The sequence below is a fragment of the Montipora foliosa genome, chromosome 5 (assembly GCF_036669935.1).
Source record: "Montipora foliosa isolate CH-2021 chromosome 5, ASM3666993v2, whole genome shotgun sequence".
Lineage (NCBI taxonomy): Eukaryota > Metazoa > Cnidaria > Anthozoa > Scleractinia > Acroporidae > Montipora > Montipora foliosa.
This window is the reverse complement of record NC_090873.1, coordinates 27050615-27069989: the sequence shown is the minus strand read 5'-3', so window position 1 is coordinate 27069989 and position 19375 is coordinate 27050615. Positions and strand designations below refer to the sequence as shown.

Below are 19375 nucleotides of genomic sequence, written 5' to 3'. Positions count from 1 at the left end.
TATTAGTTGAAGACATAATGAGTACCTCAACAGTAACACATTCGACCAAGTCAATGAGAGCCTTCTTTTTAACAAGGAGATAATTGTGTAGTGTATCAATCTTAGTGTTGAACTTCTTCTTATGTTGGAGTTGTCGCGAAGAAGAAGAAGGCAGAGAGGAAGTGTAAAGAGACGTCACCGATTCTGGGTCTGATACATTTTCGAGGAGCAGCAACGGCTGCAGCATTACTTACTGACTTAGGCCCTTTGCCCTCTGCGGAGCATAGGCCATCGATGAGTTTCCTCCACTGCACCCGGTTCTGGGCCGTCCTACCAAGTTCTGTCCAGCTCAGCCCAATGCCCTTCACCTCACACTCCAAATCTCTCCTCCAGCTGTTTCTAGGGCACCATCATTTCCTTTTCTCGTGGGGATTCCATGAAAGAGCATTCCACGTGGTGTTACTCGCTGGCTTCTGTAGAGTGTGGCCTATCCAGCCCCACTTCCTCCTTCTTACTTGTAGCGCAATTGGCTCTTCTTCCACCCATTCCCACAGCTGCAAGTTTTGGTTACCTTATCCTTCCAGCAAAAGCCAAGAATTCTTTTGAAACAGCTATTAACAAAACTCTGTACTCTTCTTTGTATCCTCTTGGTTGTTCTCCAGGTTTCTGACCCAGAGAGCAGAACAGTCTTCACATTTGATCTAAATATGCGAAGTTTGGTTCTCACAGTCAGATAGCTCTTTCGATGCCAATACCTTAATCAACATGATAAACACTGCTCTAGCCTTTCCAATCCTTGTAAGTGCATCCTTGTCCGTACCTCCAAGTGTGTCTACAACACTACCGAGATATGAAAATTCTTTGACATTCTCCAATGGCTGCCCCTCTACCACAACAGGTACCTCACTTGTGGTGTTAATCCTTAATACTTTAGTCTTCACCTTGTTAATCCTCAGACCCAGTTTAGGCAATTTGTCTGTTAGCCTTGAGGGTTTGTCCTGCATTAATTGTAGATGGTTGTGGGAGAGCAGGGCAAGGTCATCCACATAATCCAGATCGTCCAACTGCTCCCATGGGGTCCACTGTATTCCGTTGGTACCTGCTTTGGTTACCGATGTCATTATCCAATCAATGGCTAGTAGAGTACAAAGGGTGATAGCAGACAACCTTGTCGCACCCCTGTCCTCACCTCGAATGAATCTGAAAGCTGACCCTCCTGGGCTCTATAATCACACGTAGGGTACATATTTGATCTATGCATGAAAGGTCTTTCCTAAAACCTGCTTGCTGGTCTGTAAGCAGGATGTCCACTGCTGTCCTCATCCTAACCAGAAGTATTCTGTTTAATACCTTGCCCGGAACAGATAGTAGCATAATACCCCTATGTTTATTGCAATCTCCAAGGTCTCCTTTCTTAGGAACTTTGACAATAATACCTTTCTGCCACTCTTCAGGGATGCTCTCTTCTTCCCAAATCCTAGCAAAGAGCCTTTGGAGGATATCTACTGATGTTGATAGATCTCTCCTCTTGGCCTCGGCAGGAACCCCATGGAGCCCCGCTGCTTTACTGTCCTTCAGCACCTGGATAGCTGTCCCAATCCCTGACTTACTTGTTTTATCGCAATTCAAGGGAAGAGTAGTGTCTGGTGGAATATCTGCGGTGCTTACTGGGGAAGGTCGATTTAGTAACTCTCCAAAGTGCTCCGCCCATCGCTTAAGTTGTTCTTCTGCTGTAGTCAAAGGCTTCCCTGATTTGTCCTTCACCGGCTTCTGTACACGCTGATGCTTTCCTGCCAGCCTTCTTGTGTAGCTATATATTAGATCTTTAATTTATATTTCTCTTTGCAGCTGCTTCCTCTGCTGCGTTAGCCAGACTGTCAATGTAAACCCTCTTGTCCCTTCTAACACTTCTTCGCACTTCCTTGTGAGCAATGCCGTATTGCTTCTGAACCCTTATTTTCGAAGCTCTCGCTTGGCAGTTGTTCAATTCGGCTTTGACCTTTTTCCTAACCTCAATCTTCTCCATAGTATCCAGAGACATGCAGTCCTTGTGGGTGGCTTTCTTCTTACTTACGGCGACAGCATAGCCAGTATCAAATTATACTGTAGTAACTGGCTCTTTGTGATCAAGAACTTTACTACAGGTATATTTGGCGGGATATTCCCCTATGATATTCATTAAATTCACACTGTTTTGAGGTTTATCGTCATTGCCACAATCGTACTCGGATGACATTTTCATATACTTGCCTCTATCGTCAAAACGTATCACTTGCACAAAAATATTGTCGGTTGATCGCAAACAATCTGAAACGGTTTACGATTGTGTTTCCATATCGTTGTTTCCTCGTTTTTGCATTAATTTGCTACTTGTCACCAACCAGATGTAATACAATAGAAAAATTTCTCTCTTGCGTCTTGTTTGTGATCATCGGTGATTGGGCGGGCATGAATGTAAAAGGTGTTTCCATTTATGCAAACTGTTTGTGATCAAGCTCTCGGAAGGTGCTTGCGATTGTTTGCAGCGGAGTTATGCACATATGGACACAGTGCAGCCAAGAAGTTCCGCGTGATTTCACTTGCGATTATTTGTTCACAACATGGCGTGGGGAAACTGTAATCTGCGTTGGTTTCATCGTCAGTTTTTTTTTCAACTTATCATTTTCTAAGACAGTAAATTCCATAGAATCCGCTCACAGTTTCTGTTTTTATTTTCTTGTCTCTTCTTTTGCCTTATTCGTAAGATATTTTCATTTTTGTTTTCGTCCAGAACTCCACTTCTTCACAATATTTACTAGCCCCAATGGCTAGTGGAAGCTCAGAATTTACTAGCCAAAACTGAAATTTCACTAGGCTGTGGCTAGTTGGCTACTGTTAGTGTCGAACCCTGGTAGCAAATTCATCAGCTAGCATACAGTTGTTTTTGGAGGGTTGATAGTGATTAACAGTTGGCTTTTGAAGTAGCTTTTGAACAGTTTTGAAAAAAAACTTTTTGATTACCATTGAGAGTTTTCTTTAATAACAGACGATTAGTACTCTGATTTAAGAGACTTGATCAGATTGATTACAATGCTACGTTGGTGTACATACTGCTCATGGTCAGCGGGGAGTCTTGATGCTCGCAATTTACGTTCAATTCGTCTTCGTTTCTGCTTCTCAGCAGTGACTTCAGCTGTATACCACGGTGCAGATGGACGGACAGTGATAACTTGTTCTTTCACAGGAGCATACTTGTCCAGTAGTGACCTTAAGACCTCATCATAATTATTCACAACTACATGGACATCATCCTGATGTTGAAGTAGAACAGAACCTTCAATAACACTTCGAAAAGAAGTCATATCAATACCACGTAGTTTTCGAGAAGAGATAGCCTTCTTTACAAATTTGGGCTTTTCCAAGTGTGGGGTTGAATGAACAGCCAAGTGATCAGAGATGACATGATGAGATGTTTTAACATCATTAACAAAATGATCCATTGCATTAGATATTACTAGATAAAAAGTGTGTCCATGCATTAGCATGTGTTTTCTCGCTGACATGCTGTACCAGATCGAAGGAGTCCATCAAGTCCAGAAATTGTTTAGCGGTAGCATAGTTGAAATTGTCGACATTGGATATTAAAGGCACCAACAATTAACAATAATTGCTTACATGTATGTCGCAGATCAGCAGTAATACATGTATGTTCCAAAAGCTTAGACAACTCTTCCAACAACAACGATTTTGACAAGCTAGGGGGTCGATAGACAAGCAGAATTCTTACACAACCCACCATATGCATGCTTAGGTGAAAATCCATTAATTTAAAATTAAATTCAAAAGAGTGATATTCATCTGTGAGGTAAAGTCTCTGTTACGAGCCTACAATGGAGAAAGGCCCATCAGGCCGGAGCTTATCTCCGGTTTCTGTAGCATTAAGCGACAAGAAGTATTTCTACTCCCCCCTGGATGGGATGCTAGTCCATCGCAGGGTTGCTTCCAGCACAATAGCGGGTACCCATTTATACATACACCTGGGTGGAGAGAGGCACCGTGGCAGTAAAGAACACAACACAATGTCCCCGGCTAGGCCATGAACCCAGACCACTTGATCTGGATTCAAGCACTCTAACCATGAGGCCACCACACCTCCCACTCTGTGAGAGAGGTGTTTAAATGAATGCTGTTCTTAGATATAATTCCAACTCCACCACCAGCAGAATGAGATCTTGGTATTTGTATCACTCAGTCTATATCCTGTAGGACATAAGGTACCGACTTCAACAGAGTCATCCGTACCAGGACGAAGCCATGTCTTAGTCATCGCAAGTATATCAATATCATTGTCAACAACAAAGTCTTTCACGGCCATGGCTTTGTTTCTGACTGATCTAGTGTTAAGTACACAAAAACAGATTCTTTGATATGGAACACAAAGGCGGCAATAAACACGGTGCTTGTGGTACAGTGATCAAGTTTGTAGAATTAGCATTATTCAAAACAATGTGGATGGTTAAACTGGTCTTGAGCAGGCACTGCAATAACTGTAGTTGTTATGGACCTTGCAATTTGTTTAAAGTGGCTATGAAGTAAAAATATCTTTTGCTATCTTTTAAAATGATAAAGAATGATGTTTTTTACTTTTGAAATATCTTCTCTTGTTTCCAAGATGTTCATGTTTTTGTTAAAAAATTAAGTTTGATTACATCACAAAATGTGTACATGCCTGTAATAAATTCCAAAATTGAGAATATCTCTGAAAATATTGGATGGGTGTTGTTCATACATGTACTTGGCACCAGTAATGTACATCAAATAATGCCCAAAGTGACATCCATTATTAAATACATTTAATATAATATGTTTTCTATAGATGGAGACAACTTTACATATTAATTAATATGTAGAGAACATGATAATAGTTGTAAGTTTCACACCTTTACTTGTCATATTCTCATTGTGTGTGTTTTGGTGGCCAGGGCAGTTTATTTCATGGAATGATTTTGAAACAATAATTATTGTTTGAAATGTTTTTAGATCCATTCAGGAGAATATTGTCCTGATTGAAAATGCACTCGTTGGAGATTTTGTGCTTCCAGAGTTTGGCCAATTTACAAAGCACATAGAGGACATATATCACAAATGCAAAGAGAACACAGATGGAAAGGTACAAAAGAATTCAAAATTTATGTAATAAATTTAATGGCAATTTAGTTGTTGCCTCACTTAAATGGAAGGTGGGTGCCTGGGGTATCCCCAAACACAGTAATGAGCCCCCATTCCAGGCACCTGTCAACACTTATTAGGTGAGCCCTTTAAGGCCTGAGGGGTCCCCCATTGACGATTAAAATCACCTGGCATTAGGCAGAGTAAACTCTACAAGTGGCTGCTAGGAATTAAAGGGGGATGATGTTAACCCCCTGACAGGCCCCTTGCAAGTGGGATGAAAACGAGATAGTGGGATGGGGGTGGTAGAATGCGCGAAGGCGTGGCTGCAAACTGCTCAGGACTGCTGAGGGACAGCTGCTACAATAGGCTCAAGAGCATGTTCCACTTGAGCCTGCACTTGTGAGAGTGACATCTGATCAGAGGTGCCAGCTATAAATTAAAGCTTATGGCAGCTAACTTTAACAGGGTTTGTACTACTCCTTGAGGTCCTTGAAAAGCCCTGGAATTTAAATTTGGACTCTAAGGGCACTTGAAAAGCCCTTGAAAAAAAGGGAGTTTGTGGAAAACTGCTTGAAAACTCCTTGAATGTTTGCTTGAATGGGTGAAAATTGTTGAGATTGCATAATACTAAGGCAAGAGACATTTCAAAAATTTACTATTGGGGAAATATTAAAACTAAAAATTAAAAATGCCTGTGGGTGCATTTAACTTGCAGGATGTGGGAAGGAATACCAAGGTAGGCTTTTTCAGCAAAGAAAACACTGAAACAATGTATGGCACAGAAATCTTCTTACAAAGACTCCGACCTTGAAAACTCAACAATTATATTTATTTCTGGTCCTGAAAACTTCCTGAGTTACTCCTGGAATTTTATGGACAAAATCCAGCACAAACCCTGTTTATAAAATTCATTTGACATTTAAGTAAATTTAACCGCTGACTGGCCTAAGAAGAAAGGTGGGTGCCTGGGGTATCCAGCAGCTTCTACTGTGTCCAGGCAGTCCCCAGATAGAATAGCCCCCCTGGGTAGCAAAGCCATAAATCAGGCAGAAGCCCCCATTTCAAGCTGAAGGAGGCACCAAACTAAACATTAGTTTTAGGAGTAAATTTAACCGCTGACTGGCCTAAGAAGAAAGGTGGGCACCTGGGGTATCCAGCAGCTTCTACTGTGTCCAGGCAGTCCCCAGATAGAATAGCCCCCATGGGTAGCAAAGCCATAAATCAGGCAGAAGCCCCCATTCCAAGCTGGAAAAGGCACCAAACTAAACATTAGGTTTATGTCGGAGAGATGAGGGGCTCGTGGTGGCGGGATTAGCCATGGCCTTGAACTTGCCAAAGTCCCAACTGACAGCAACAACATCTGTAAAACAAGCCAGCTTGCCACACCTATTATGGAACTGATGAGGGTATGAATGTAGAAGTGACACTAGACCACCTGTCCAGTCACTTCTAGTGATCTAATCAGGTCAACTACAAGAGGCTGCTTAAATGACTGCACCAATATGTATTAAAGCAATGGTCAGTGAAAGAACTAGGTCTCCAGCCAAGGCAAGAATGGACTGGATGGCAGTCGATGACAGCTGCCACTTACAGTTCAAAGAGGTGCCACCAGAGATTAGAAACAGGTGACCAGGAGAAGACCCATGGAGATGTAAATAAATTATTGTGTCAGGGTACACACTGGGCAGAGGTCTGAAGATCCAGAACCAATCTATTGTGAGGTGAATGTCTGGATGAAAGAGAAGAAACCAAAGAACCCAAGACAGCCAGCCACCCATGTCATTATATGGTTGGGGTTAGAGCGGCAAATTAACAACCTTCATTAGATCACAAGTTGTGATGGAGTGGTACTTTGGCTGGTAAGAGCTTTCAAATTGGTGGAATTCAACACCCTGCAGTACAGGCTGTAGCTGGGCGAAGCCTACTAGTGGGTCAGGAAGGCCTTCCTCAATGTGAACACATTGCTGAAAGGTAAACTGTTTCGAAAGAGTAATGAAGAGTATCTGCAAGAAGTGTGCAGAAACAACTGGAGTGTCTGTTTGCCAACAGCTAGTTGCCAGAGGAGCTGAAACTGGAAGCATGATAGCACAGATACCATAAGTGACTCAGCTGGCTCAGCTGACTGAGCATCACATTATCATGTGGGAGTTTGCAGGCTCAAACTCTGCACAGCTTAACACTCACAGGGTCTTATAAACTAAAAGATAACTGACATTCAATGACGGTCACCATAACTCTTTTGTGCTGTCTCACAAAGGCATCCTGACAAAGTCATTTGCCAGATATATGTTTAAAGAAGTCTACTTTTTAAATTAATTTTTAAGATTCCTTCACTGACTTTTTTGCTGGCAGGTTGCTGACTACATTCCTCAGCTGGCAAAATTTGACCCCAGTCTTTGGGGTGTGGCTGTTTGCTCAGTTGATGGACAAAGGTGAGGGTTCACTTCAAATGTAACAGAGGTCAAAGTTAAAAAATTAATATAATGGCAGTAGAAAATTTGCATATTACCAGACTTTGTAGGACATAGCTATTTTAGTCGATGTTTAGTTTTGGCATTTTGAAATTTACAGCCTGTCATGACACTACATTTTTATGTAAAGTAACCTTTTTTTATTGTCAGTTGATATTAAATTGTGTTTGAGAAGTTACTGTATTTTTAAAATAACTGATGAGTGTTTTAAATCCCAGAATGACTTCAATATATATGGCCTGCAAAGCATGGGGAAGACTCAACCCTTTTGAAAGGACATTTTCATGTGATTAATATCTGAATTTATTTGCACCTTGATGAAATTTGATCATCGAGGTGAGACTGACATTTTGACATCCAAGGCAAAACTCAACTTCCAAGGCTTTAATATTTCCACTTTCTTCCTGGAAGATCAGTTGCATTATTTTTTTTAAATTAGTCCCTCTCATGACTACTGTAACATTGCATTCACTCGCACAATCAAATTCCATCAAGGTATGTTGTTCTCAGTTGAATAATCCATTTGTTAAATTTTATTGGCTGCAGAACATCACTTTTTTTTTAGATTTGCCATTGGAGATTTCCAAGAGCATTTTTGTCTTCAGTCAGTTTCAAAATGTCTTCATTATCCTATTGTGCTAGAAGATCTTACTGCTGAGATGGTGTGTAATGATGATGTGTTAGATAGAGTTTTTTCTGTTGTCTGCATAAGACGTCTGTGATTTGCCTTGTTTTGAATAGGCAGAAATTGGGCAATACCAACAAATTTAATTACAACTACCTGTAATCCAAAGAGCATTCAAAGTGTGTTTATCACATTGAAATGTGGGTGCTATTAATATAAAGTAATATTGTTTAACACTGTACCATTTAACACTTCTCTTTTATATTAATAAAATAATTAAGTGATTCACCAATGACATACATTAGCTTAAATACTGTAATTTTCCTTCTTTCTTTAAATTTTGAGAATCATTTTGAGTGCACTCCTCAGCCCCTTTCCCCCCTCCCCCCAGAAAATAGAATGTGCCAGTATAGCTGTACATTTTACATTTCAGCCCAAGTGCAACTGCGAGTATTAGTTTGCTCTGTACTTAAAAAAGCTCTTCCTAAAGTGCAGACTGCAGACAATTAGGGTAAAGTGCATACTGCCATAAACCCAAATCCTTTGACTTAATGCTATAATATTAAACCTTAGACTTACGGTAAATACAGTTTAAATCCTAATAATTAGGCTTGCGGTTTACATATAGTTTAAGGGGTTTTGGTTGTTTCCACAGTCTGCATTTTTTTCACCCTTAATAGCTACTCAGCTTAGAACTGCATTTTACACTGACCACCTCAAAACCCAATGAACTGAAAACTTGTACCCAGCCATACTGTTACTGCAATCTAAAGGTCCACGGCTATTATATAATAATAACAATGTTATTATTCTTTGCCAAGCTAGAACCAACGATACATTTTTTCATGGCTAAATGACCTTACAATGATTCCATGGAATAGCTTAGTTATGGTGCTCTTTTTTTTCCATTTTCCAGGTTCACAAATATGTTGGCCATGAACCAAGCGGCCAGACATTTAATTACTTACACTTGAACAGCAATGGTTGGTAAACATTGTAGTAAGTAATGATAGTTAATAATTACCAAGGCTGTTGCCTAACAGGAGCCTGGTAGCCTGGGGCTCCCAAAGAATAGCTCTGCGCGCCTTACTTTTTCACGGCAACACCTTTCTCTTCATATGTTGGGCTCCTAAGTTCTCGGCGTTTAGCTCTGAGGGCCCCTTTAAAATTTTCTTAGGCAGCAGCCTTGATTACTGTGATATTTTTGCCACAGCAATCATTGAATTCAGACTCTATAAATGGCAAGTACTGCTGGTGGAGCAATTCCAATCTTAATCCATTCACACCTGAACTGCTCTGGACCAGACCCATTGACTAGGAAAATCGTCTGGCATTAGACAGAATAAAATCTATCAAGTCCCACTCCTATACTAGGAGTCAATGGGTTAAGCTATTAAAAATTAGTCTTCATTTGCACTGATAGCTAGTTGATAAACAGTACAGTCATAATATTAATTAAAGTAGTGTTTTTAATGTTAATAGTATAATATTATTATCATAAATTATTATAGAGTGGTTTTCAATTGAGTATTGAAAGTAATTAGATAATTACTTTGGTTTATAATTACTTCACTCAGTGATTGGTTCAAAGTTCTTGTGCCACTTTTTCAACCAATCAGAAGTGAAACCAAAACCAATCGTTGCTCACGTGTGCACATTTTCCCGTGCTTTGTGTCAGCTAAGTTTAATTACTTCGAGTTTTGATTGGTATACTGGATTGTCTCCGTCCTTTTTGATTAGCCAAAGTAATTACTTTGGTTTTGGTTTTACGACACTCATTCGAAAACCGCTCTAGATACTTCTACTAATAATGATAATAATAATAATAATAATAATAATAATAATAATAATTATATTAATAATTATTATTATCATTATCATTATCATAATTATCACTATTATCATTTCATTATTATTATCATTATTATTGTTATTATTATTATTATAAATTTACTACAGTACATTCACTACTGGATGTATATGAGATTGTATGGAATACATAAATTTTATACAACTTTATACATAATTACTGGTAGTGGCCTAGTTTGAAGGCTGCATGGTTTTCACTTTCAGTCAACTGAAAACTGACTGTGGCTTCAATAATAATTGGGAATTTGAGACCTTTGCTTGGAACCTTGAAACAGAATACAAAAGACATTATTTTAACATCACCAGCAGCTATTTACCTTTCAAAGCAAAAGAAAAAAAAAGCAAATAAGCATTGAAAAAGGCATTAAAAGTAAATTGTTCACCGATTGTCTTTATGCTTCTGATCCTTATAGATCAACCTCACAATCCAATGTTAAATTCTGGTGCTTTGCTTTTATGTGCTCTTCAAAAGGTAATTAAAACTTGTCTGTCTTTGCTATGGTAATTTAACGTGAGAAAAACATTAAATTAATAGAATATCAGTCTTCTAAAATGATATGAACACAGTACGCTGCAACGTTGTGACTTTTGATCAATAAAGAGAAGTCTTGTTAAACACAGCACTTTATTTTGGCCTTTGACAGCATACATGGACAAAAATTATTTTTTCTTTTGGTGTAAATTCAAATGCAATATAATAATATACCTCATTCTTTAATTTGTTTCTTCTCTTATGCAGCCTGAATGGCCATTGGCAGATAGGTGTGATTATGTGAGTACATGGCCTTTATTGTGTGCAGTCTTTGACCATCTTTAAGTTACCAATTCCATTAGGTAAAGGGATTTTGCGAGGGGGATCAAAAAGCCAAATCAAGTTGCATGTAAAAATTAAACTTTGTCTTGTTTGAAATCAAGAAATGACAAAAAGGCGAAAAAATAGTTTAAGGAAAAATCAAGCAGTTGACCATTGTAACGAAAATACCTTAAATTTCTCTGTTGGGTTGCATATGCTGTAATATTATAATTTCTGTCTTTTTCCTCTTTGCCATTTTATTGTTAAGTGATGGCAATGATGACTACTACGAATAATGTTAACTTTTGATAATTCAACAGTAAGTTGTTACAGTATTATTTAACTATAATAATAATAATATTGTGTAACTTAAATATTAATTGTTACAGTAGCAATTGCGATGATATCATGCTATTTATGTCAGCCAACCAGATTGCGTCATTTATATGTTCTCAAAATATAAATCTTATTAATTTTTGTCTTTCACGGTGCTTTGACATGGCCGCCTTGTAAGTTTGTTTGCTGAGTTCCAGAGTATTTGCTGATTGATTAACAACAATATGTAGTTTTGGTTTGTAATGAAAGAAGAGTGGAGCTCCCAGAGAAAAAAATACACCCTGTGGTTTAACAGTAGATATTACCTGTATTAAAGTGTAACCTACATGTATATTGTAACAGAAGACAGCAAACCACAGCATTTGAAGACCATGTGGTGGGAAAGTCCTTCCATTCTTCCCATGTGCCACACTATAGATACACAATGCGTGTATACGATAATGTACATATTAACAGTGTGAAACAAAACAAACGCAGGACACATTGAGGGAAGGCAAGTGCTCTCACTCACTCTACTATTGACTTTGTTGTTCATTTAAATTTATTGGACAGGTTCAGACTAAGTTTAAACAAATTGCTGGAGGCGAATTTGTTGGATTTAGTAATGCTACGTAAGTATTGATTTTGAATACCTGATACAGTTACAGTAATATTCAATGTTTTGTTATTTTTAAGTGAATGTTAACTGTAAGGTTGACAGTGTGACATTTTAAAACAAAAATTAATTTCCTTTAGCTTCCTATCAGAACGTGAGACTGCAGATAAAAATTATGCATTGGGATACTTCATGAATGCTAACAAGGTAAATCCGCTCATAGCTCATTTTCAGTTCCATTTTCAACATCAAACAATAATAGTTCATAATAATTATAATTAAACATACTAATAGTGTCAGATATCGCTCACGAGCTTGGTGTGCTTGATGAAGGTGTTTGCTTCAACGCAATTAAACACAAAATTAATTAGGCGATGATTTGAACAGTGTTCATCCATTGCTCATCAAAATAATATAAAAGAGCTGTTGTATTAAGAGAGATGGTGAATGTCCCCTTTAACCCATTGACTCTTAGGAATGAGACTTATGGCGTGTTCGATTGACCGTATTCCGGAATAGGAATACACAGAACAGAAGTTAGAAATCCTTCGCTTTTGCGGAGATTCATATTAACATTGTCAAACATCTGCTAAAATGCTATTTTAAACATAGCTTTATTATCCTTGTTGAACATAGCTTTATTATCCTTGTTGCTGCAAAACGCCACACATAGGGTTTTAAATCATCACTCCGCATATTCTTATTCCGGAATAGGGTCAATTGAACGCGCCCTTAGTAATTATTATAGATTTTACCCTGTCTAATACCAAACGATTTTAGTTGTCAATGGGATGTGGTTGAGGAATTAGTTAATGGTTTAACAAACTCGTCATCCACTCAAAAACTAATCCCTTAAAACCATTGTCTCTGAGGAGTGAGATTTTAAAAATAGATAAATTTACTATGTCTAACACCAGACGATTGTCATCAATGGGAGCTTAACTGGTTTAGGAGTCAATCCCTACTTCCATTCTAAAACTATGCCCCCTTTTGTAACGAATGAAGAGATTTATCACATAGTCATTGGTGACTCAGGGCTACTCAAAAAACTCAAGTGCTCCAAATTGACATGGATAGAACATTGGTCATGACCTTCCTATCAAGTACTAGATGCTCTACTGCTAAGCTACAAGAGACTCGTGGAAGGTGTAATTGTGATGGTAATTATTTCTTTTTTGTAACAACAGGCATTTCCTCCTAATACAAATTTAATGGACACCTTTGAACTTTACTTTCATGTAAGTTGTTTCCCATTTTTGGGGCATATGTACATAACAGAGAGGTTGATGCAAGGAAATGTGGAGATTTTTCTTCCATCTACACTGTCCACCTCATTTGACAGCCCCCTTACATCTAGGATTAGTGAGATGTGGGAGAGTGGGGTAATTTTCCTGTAGACTTTCACTGACTGAAAATTTGGGTGAACTGAAGAAGTGAAGGACAGACACACTTGTCAGAGATGATTGTGCAACTTCCAATTGAAATTTGCGTTCAAGGGAGTGGATGAATTATCCATACACTATTTCCTTTAGGACATTTTTGTGACTTGTGCAGAAGTCTGGAAGATTGATTCCATATATCAGGGAGACTGGTGGATAATCTAGGAGAGTGAACACATTTCATGTAAACACTGAGTCCTTATCGTCGAAGTGCTGAATAAAGAGCTCTTTTATGCTGGCTAGAAATAACCAAATAAGGTGTCACATAATTGCCAATGAGTCAGGCCTTCTGAAGACAGAAGGCCTGGCGAGGCGGCAGCTTATAGAGCCGCGAGAAGATTTTTAGGCGGACGAAATCTCAGAAGCGCTTCAAATTTGAGTGTAATGTAGACCAAAAGCTGTAATGTAGACCAAAGCGATGAAATGTTGACCGTAGCGATAACCAATGAGAGTTAAGCACGAGTACGCCGCGTGATGTTTGCAGCCGCCAGGCGCCAGATCACGCAAGCTTGGCTCGTTGGCACTTTAGCGACAGCTATAACTAGTTATATGTGGGACCCTTGCTGGCCAGTGGGGTGACCTTCAAATCCACCTCTCTAACCAATGGTCTAAACAGTCTTTTTAGGCTTTTGTTAGTATTGATTTTTCGTTTATATTCTGTACTGTTTTCTTTCTGTATTATTTTAGAAACCAAAACAAAGTAGCAGAGTTTGTATTTCACGTGATCATTTCAAGTGTCACTTATTGGGTTAATTGTGTAAAGCTACTTTATATTCATTTGTGCCTGCAGACCTGCTCAGTAGAAACCAGCTGTGATGCAGGAAGTGTGATGGCTGCCACTCTGGCAAACGGTGGAATTTGTCCGCTGACAGGTCAGAAGGTAATAAAAGGAGGCAAATTAAGAAAAACGTGAACTTTGTCTTGATTACTCCACATCTGCTATTATGTTCAATCTGACAATATAATGAAGGGCTGTACACAAAACTGTTTTAAACTCCGTTTTTTCATAGTTAATTGTGAAATTGTGGCCATAGTTTGAGACATATAGTGGAGAACGTTCGCATTGAAAAATTTTGTTTACGAAGCAAAAACGTTTCAACCTGTCTTTATGACTTGAAAGACTAAATTAAAGCAAAAAAGGCCTTTTATTGCTTGACCGCAATTTGCACACATAACTGTTTTAGGTGACTTTTTCACAAATTTAATTGTGATTGTTGAAATGAATCATCATTATCGTCAGTGTCTATCTTACAGTGTAAATTTGTTTTGGTATTGATGGTGTAGCGCCACACAGTAGTTAATTGTTATTGTAAGCCTATACATTATGCTTACATTTTACATGTAACACTATTTCAAACTAATTGGGACCCTTTCAAAGTAATTGTCACTATATCATTGATGTTATTCATTATTAGATGTTATTGCCCATAAGAACCAATCAGAGGTGATCATTTTTGAGGGTGCCAAGTTTGGCTAACGTTACCCACTTTGTGGTCTGTTATATCCAATGAGAAACCTGTTAGTGAATAACAGGTTGATAAAGAATAACCAAGATAGCATTTTCCAGTTACGTAATATTAGCCGCATGAAGCAATAACATTTCAGAAATAAAATAACTAAAATTATTTGATGAAATGTTTGCACTCAGTATTGGAGTCAATGAGCAGTGAACTGCCGACTGCCAAGGCTTACGACTTTTGCCAAAGCTAAATACAGTATCACTGAATACAACCCCGCCGTTCAAACAAACAACTTGAGTTTACTCAAAGACATAGACAATAAGGTGAAGTAGATTAAACAAACATTTAAAGTTGTTGTTATTCAACAAAATAGTGCTCATGTTTATCGTTCACATAAACCTGATGGGCAATAGCAGATGTTATCAAAACACTGAAAGCACTGACGTGAAGAAAAGTGAAGCCGAAACAAGATTAGGTTGGACAGGTGAACTGTTATTTAGCGTTTTTATTTCATGACACACTCTAAAGAGTTGCACTGTGTACTGTTCATTTTTGCTCTACCCAATAAGCCATGCATAACAGAATAATGCTGAGTAAGTGACATCTTGTTAGCCTCTAACCTTAGCCATGGTAGTTCGTGTATCAGAGATGAGTAAGTTCATGCGAAACCTTTTAATTGACCGCAAGGCGTATCTACTGAATGGTTTTCCGTGCAAAAAGATTTTTTTCAAAGCCACCGCCAAAAATCGGGCTGACAAGTCGCACCATGTAAACCGGCCTTTATAAAGGAAAAAAAGGTCACTATAAAAAATAAAGACTTTTCTTATATAGTTTTAGCCTTGTATCTACGAATTTCATTACCTTTCTTGCAAATAGTAATAATTTATGTAAAAAAGAAAGAAGGAAAGAAAAGTCCAAGTTTCGTCACAAAATGGACACCGTTTTTTTTTCCTAATGGATTGTGTGACAAATTTGACCCTAAAATGGGCACATCGTCCAGAATGCATCCGTTGTTTTTAGCACATTTATCTGGAAACTGAGGATGTTTTTCTCCCTCTGAGAACAGTTTTCAGGGTGCATGAAATCACATTCATTCTCAAAAAACAGTTCTCTGTATGTACCAATGAGAACTGGTGAGTTAAAGTCAATTTAAAACAACATGTCTGGTAAGGATGTGTCGTGAATCACCGATGTGAATGTGTTTAGACAATGGTCGTTAATCAATGATGCCCAAGTTAAAACCTTCTTCACAAACGATACAAAAAAAGTGTATGGGTGATATTAAATTAAAGTGTCTTAATTCAGTCACACATTGTTCCACACACTTTAATAATTGTGGGGGAAGGCAACATGAAATTCTGCTTTTCCATTTTACATTCCCAAAAGCCAATTATTTTCGTCCTTCTGCCCAACTCTAGGTGCCTTCCACTGATCATGACATCGACCCTGAGCGCGCTCTAGCTCTCCAAGCTAGACAACATGATTTAGGTATATCATGTCATACAATCATGACAGGTTGTCAGTGGGCGGTTTGGGTCAAGATGTTTATAGAGTTGAGAACTGTTCTTATTTCCTACCAATCAACATTGTTATTGCTTGTATGTTATCGTCAAACAACACCAAAAGATTATTCTCGTGGACCTTTCGCATTTTTGTATTGAGATGCCCCTTGCACAAACCCTGGCAAACTCATGTTCTGTCTCCAGCGAACTTTCACTTGTTGGCTGGTGAATTACAGCTAATGATTGCAACTTTTCGTTGAGGTACCAAAAATTTGACAAAAACATCACACCTTGTTCTTATGAATCATCGCTCGAAATGCTGCTCGAAGTTCCAAGCGGTTTTCAACAAACGTTTTTGATAAAAGGGCGCAATGCATGCTTTTCAGTTGCATAACTTTAGCACATCGCTTTATAGCATCGTCACTGGCCAGTATAGAATTAATTGAAACTTCTTGTTTTCAGCCAATCATCATCATTATTGAATGTATATGCTCGTCAAACAACCCAACCAAATTCTTTTTCTGGTTGAGGAGGAATTCTTCTGACAGCAAATGCAACCTTTAAAAAGCATTGATTAATTTTGGATTTTTCTGAGTAACAAAGGCAGACGAAAAATGACTGGACCTTTTGAGGTGTCGTGTTTTGGGAACATGAGCACTTTGCACTTGAAGTCGTATACCTAGAATTGTTCTGGTGTTCATCCAATTGCAGTTTCTTTCTCCAAGAACTGTCCACAAATTGACAGCCACTTGTCATCAGCAGTAGATAGCATCTGGCTTGTCACGGAGGCTAATTGGCATCTAAGCAGCCCTTGCTTGGTAGCACAGGTATGGATGTTACTCTAGTTGAAGATACACAAGGAAAATACTGTTCACTCAACTCCAAGAGAAAGCTGCAATCTCTTCTTAAAATGACAAAAAGAGACGTGTATGTCCAAGATACCAAAAGAGATGATGTGGTCGCGTTTTCTTTCTTTTATTCCTTTCTCTGACACTAAATACCTTGTAGGGAAAACTTCCACAAAATTTGTGTGTCACTTCTAAGGAAGTGCTTCTGTTCAAAGCCAAGAAACACTATGAGTTGTTGATGTGAGACACATCCCTATGCTTTTAAGGAAAGGAGGACTAATTTCATCGCTCTCTACCTGACATATGCAATAGATTAGTAGTGAGGACAATACTTGAAAAGGAACTTTGTCTGACACTTTCTGCTTACGAAAAGGCTTTGAGGTCTTGCTGGTTCTTCATCTCGGGCAAAGGAGGCACAGTATTGTATTGTAGATGAACGATTTCTGTGTCACAGAGCTTTCTTGTTTTATTATTCTCATAATATTATTGTTCTTGGGTTAGCGAATTGGCATCTTGTTTGTCCAAGAGAGTGATTGAATTCTAATACTCTATAGATTTTTGTTATTTTTAATCCCAAATCGGTGTATATTTAAAGGTTTTTATAGTGAAGAACATACTTTTATTTATTGGACAGAGTGGGGATCAACTTTTAACCTGTGCTATTGTTATATTTTTGTATCTTATTTGTTAACAATAAGGTGATAACATGTTTTTGTTACATTGATTTTTTTCAGCAGCAAATGGGTAATCATTATGCAATCTATGCAATTGTTTATTGTATTGAAGGCCGACTTCAAGAATTAAACCTTTTTTACTGCCTTCAGTGCGTTTTGATATATCTAGTTTATTAATTCTTTTTTAATTATCACTCATCCATTTGAAAACACCAGTAGGTAGGTGTTGTGACATGGCCCATTCATAGGGATTATTAGCATCTAAATACATTATATACTTTGATGGCTCATCTTTATTGTATGATTTCATTACCGATTTGATTTTGAAAATCTATGACAAATGCATGAAATACCAAATCTCATACCCTTTTCAGTAAATTGATACATGTCTATATCTCTCATTTTCTCTAATTTTTTATCAGTCATTTTTAACATAGCTTCCCAAGTCAAACCAGGATTAGGTATTTCTACAATTTTCAAAAACATCTGCTAAGAAACGGTTGTCTGGCTTCACTTGTTAAAATGTATTCACCCATTGTCTTTAGACTCAGCAACCTTTTTGAAAATAGTAGACATATTACACTCTTCAATGGTTTAAACAAAACGACCCAGTTTTGGGTGGTCTATTTTGTAAACTCACATGGTTCATTATATTGTATTGTTATATAATTCGTTTTAGAATTAGCGAGAATGATGTGTCGGCACCATTAAGATCGGTTATTCGTTATTTTCCATCAGTAATGTAAATTCTTATGCTGCATATGTTATTCTTGTTAATGGGTTGTATGTGACTCTTCTTGGTTCGAAGGTGACAGTATATGAAGGTCTTAACACAGATGTTGAAAAGCTATATATAATATCACTTTCACTTCCATCGACAAGACTATCATTCACAAGGTCACAATGGACGTTGAGAATGCAAGTGTCTTGACTGAAGTGAAGACTCTTTTACCACTACTGGTGGATTTAACAATTTTTTTTTTATCAAAACCAATTAATTATAAAAATTACTGTGGGTCAGATCAAGCTGATATCCTGTTTTCAAGGTTATCGAAACTCAAAATGTTGTTTCATTGAATTCTAGATTAATTGGATACTCATCTTCTTAACCCTCTGTTTTTATAACTGTAAACTCTTGGATATGAATATTAATAGGAAAGTAGTTCCAAACATCTGCAGCAAAGGATGTATCTTTAAAATTAACCCTGTTATCACTACTGTATTGATTATTGATTATTGTATTGAGGGTTAATATTGAATCAAGTGAATGGCATATTGATATTCTGTTAAGACCGATTTTGAGCTTGTGGTTGTCGTTTAAAACAATAACTGGTCTTGAGAATTTTCTCTCAAGTTTTCTGGTCTACTATTCCAGGATTTCCAGAATTTTTAACTGAACTGGATAAAACAATATCTCTTTCCATTTATTTATATAATATGATTATTTAATTTTAAAATATGTTAGACCAATTTCAAGTTTGTGGTTGGTCGTTTAAAACCAATAGTTGGTGTTGAGAGATTTTGTCTCAAAAGGTTTTCTGGGTTATTATTTCCAGAATTTCCTCGAATTTTTAACTTGAATATGAAGATAAAACAAGAACTCTTTCCATTTTATTTATATAATATGATAATT

General features: G+C 37.7%; 1 protein-coding gene across 1 annotated transcript in view; it reads left to right on the top strand.

Moving 5' to 3' along the window:
- LOC138002522 (glutaminase liver isoform, mitochondrial-like) overlaps nucleotides 1-19375 on the top strand; it is an 81080-nt gene that overhangs the window by 2845 nt on the left and 58860 nt on the right. The window contains exons 4-13 of the mRNA XM_068848555.1: nucleotides 4999-5128; nucleotides 7483-7562; nucleotides 8167-8263; nucleotides 9143-9209; nucleotides 10509-10567; nucleotides 10835-10867; nucleotides 11777-11835; nucleotides 11960-12026; nucleotides 13007-13057; nucleotides 14049-14138. Coding sequence (XP_068704656.1) covers nucleotides 4999-5128; nucleotides 7483-7562; nucleotides 8167-8263; nucleotides 9143-9209; nucleotides 10509-10567; nucleotides 10835-10867; nucleotides 11777-11835; nucleotides 11960-12026; nucleotides 13007-13057; nucleotides 14049-14138 — 733 coding nt within the window. The remainder of the gene's footprint in view (nucleotides 1-4998; nucleotides 5129-7482; nucleotides 7563-8166; nucleotides 8264-9142; nucleotides 9210-10508; nucleotides 10568-10834; nucleotides 10868-11776; nucleotides 11836-11959; nucleotides 12027-13006; nucleotides 13058-14048; nucleotides 14139-19375) is intronic.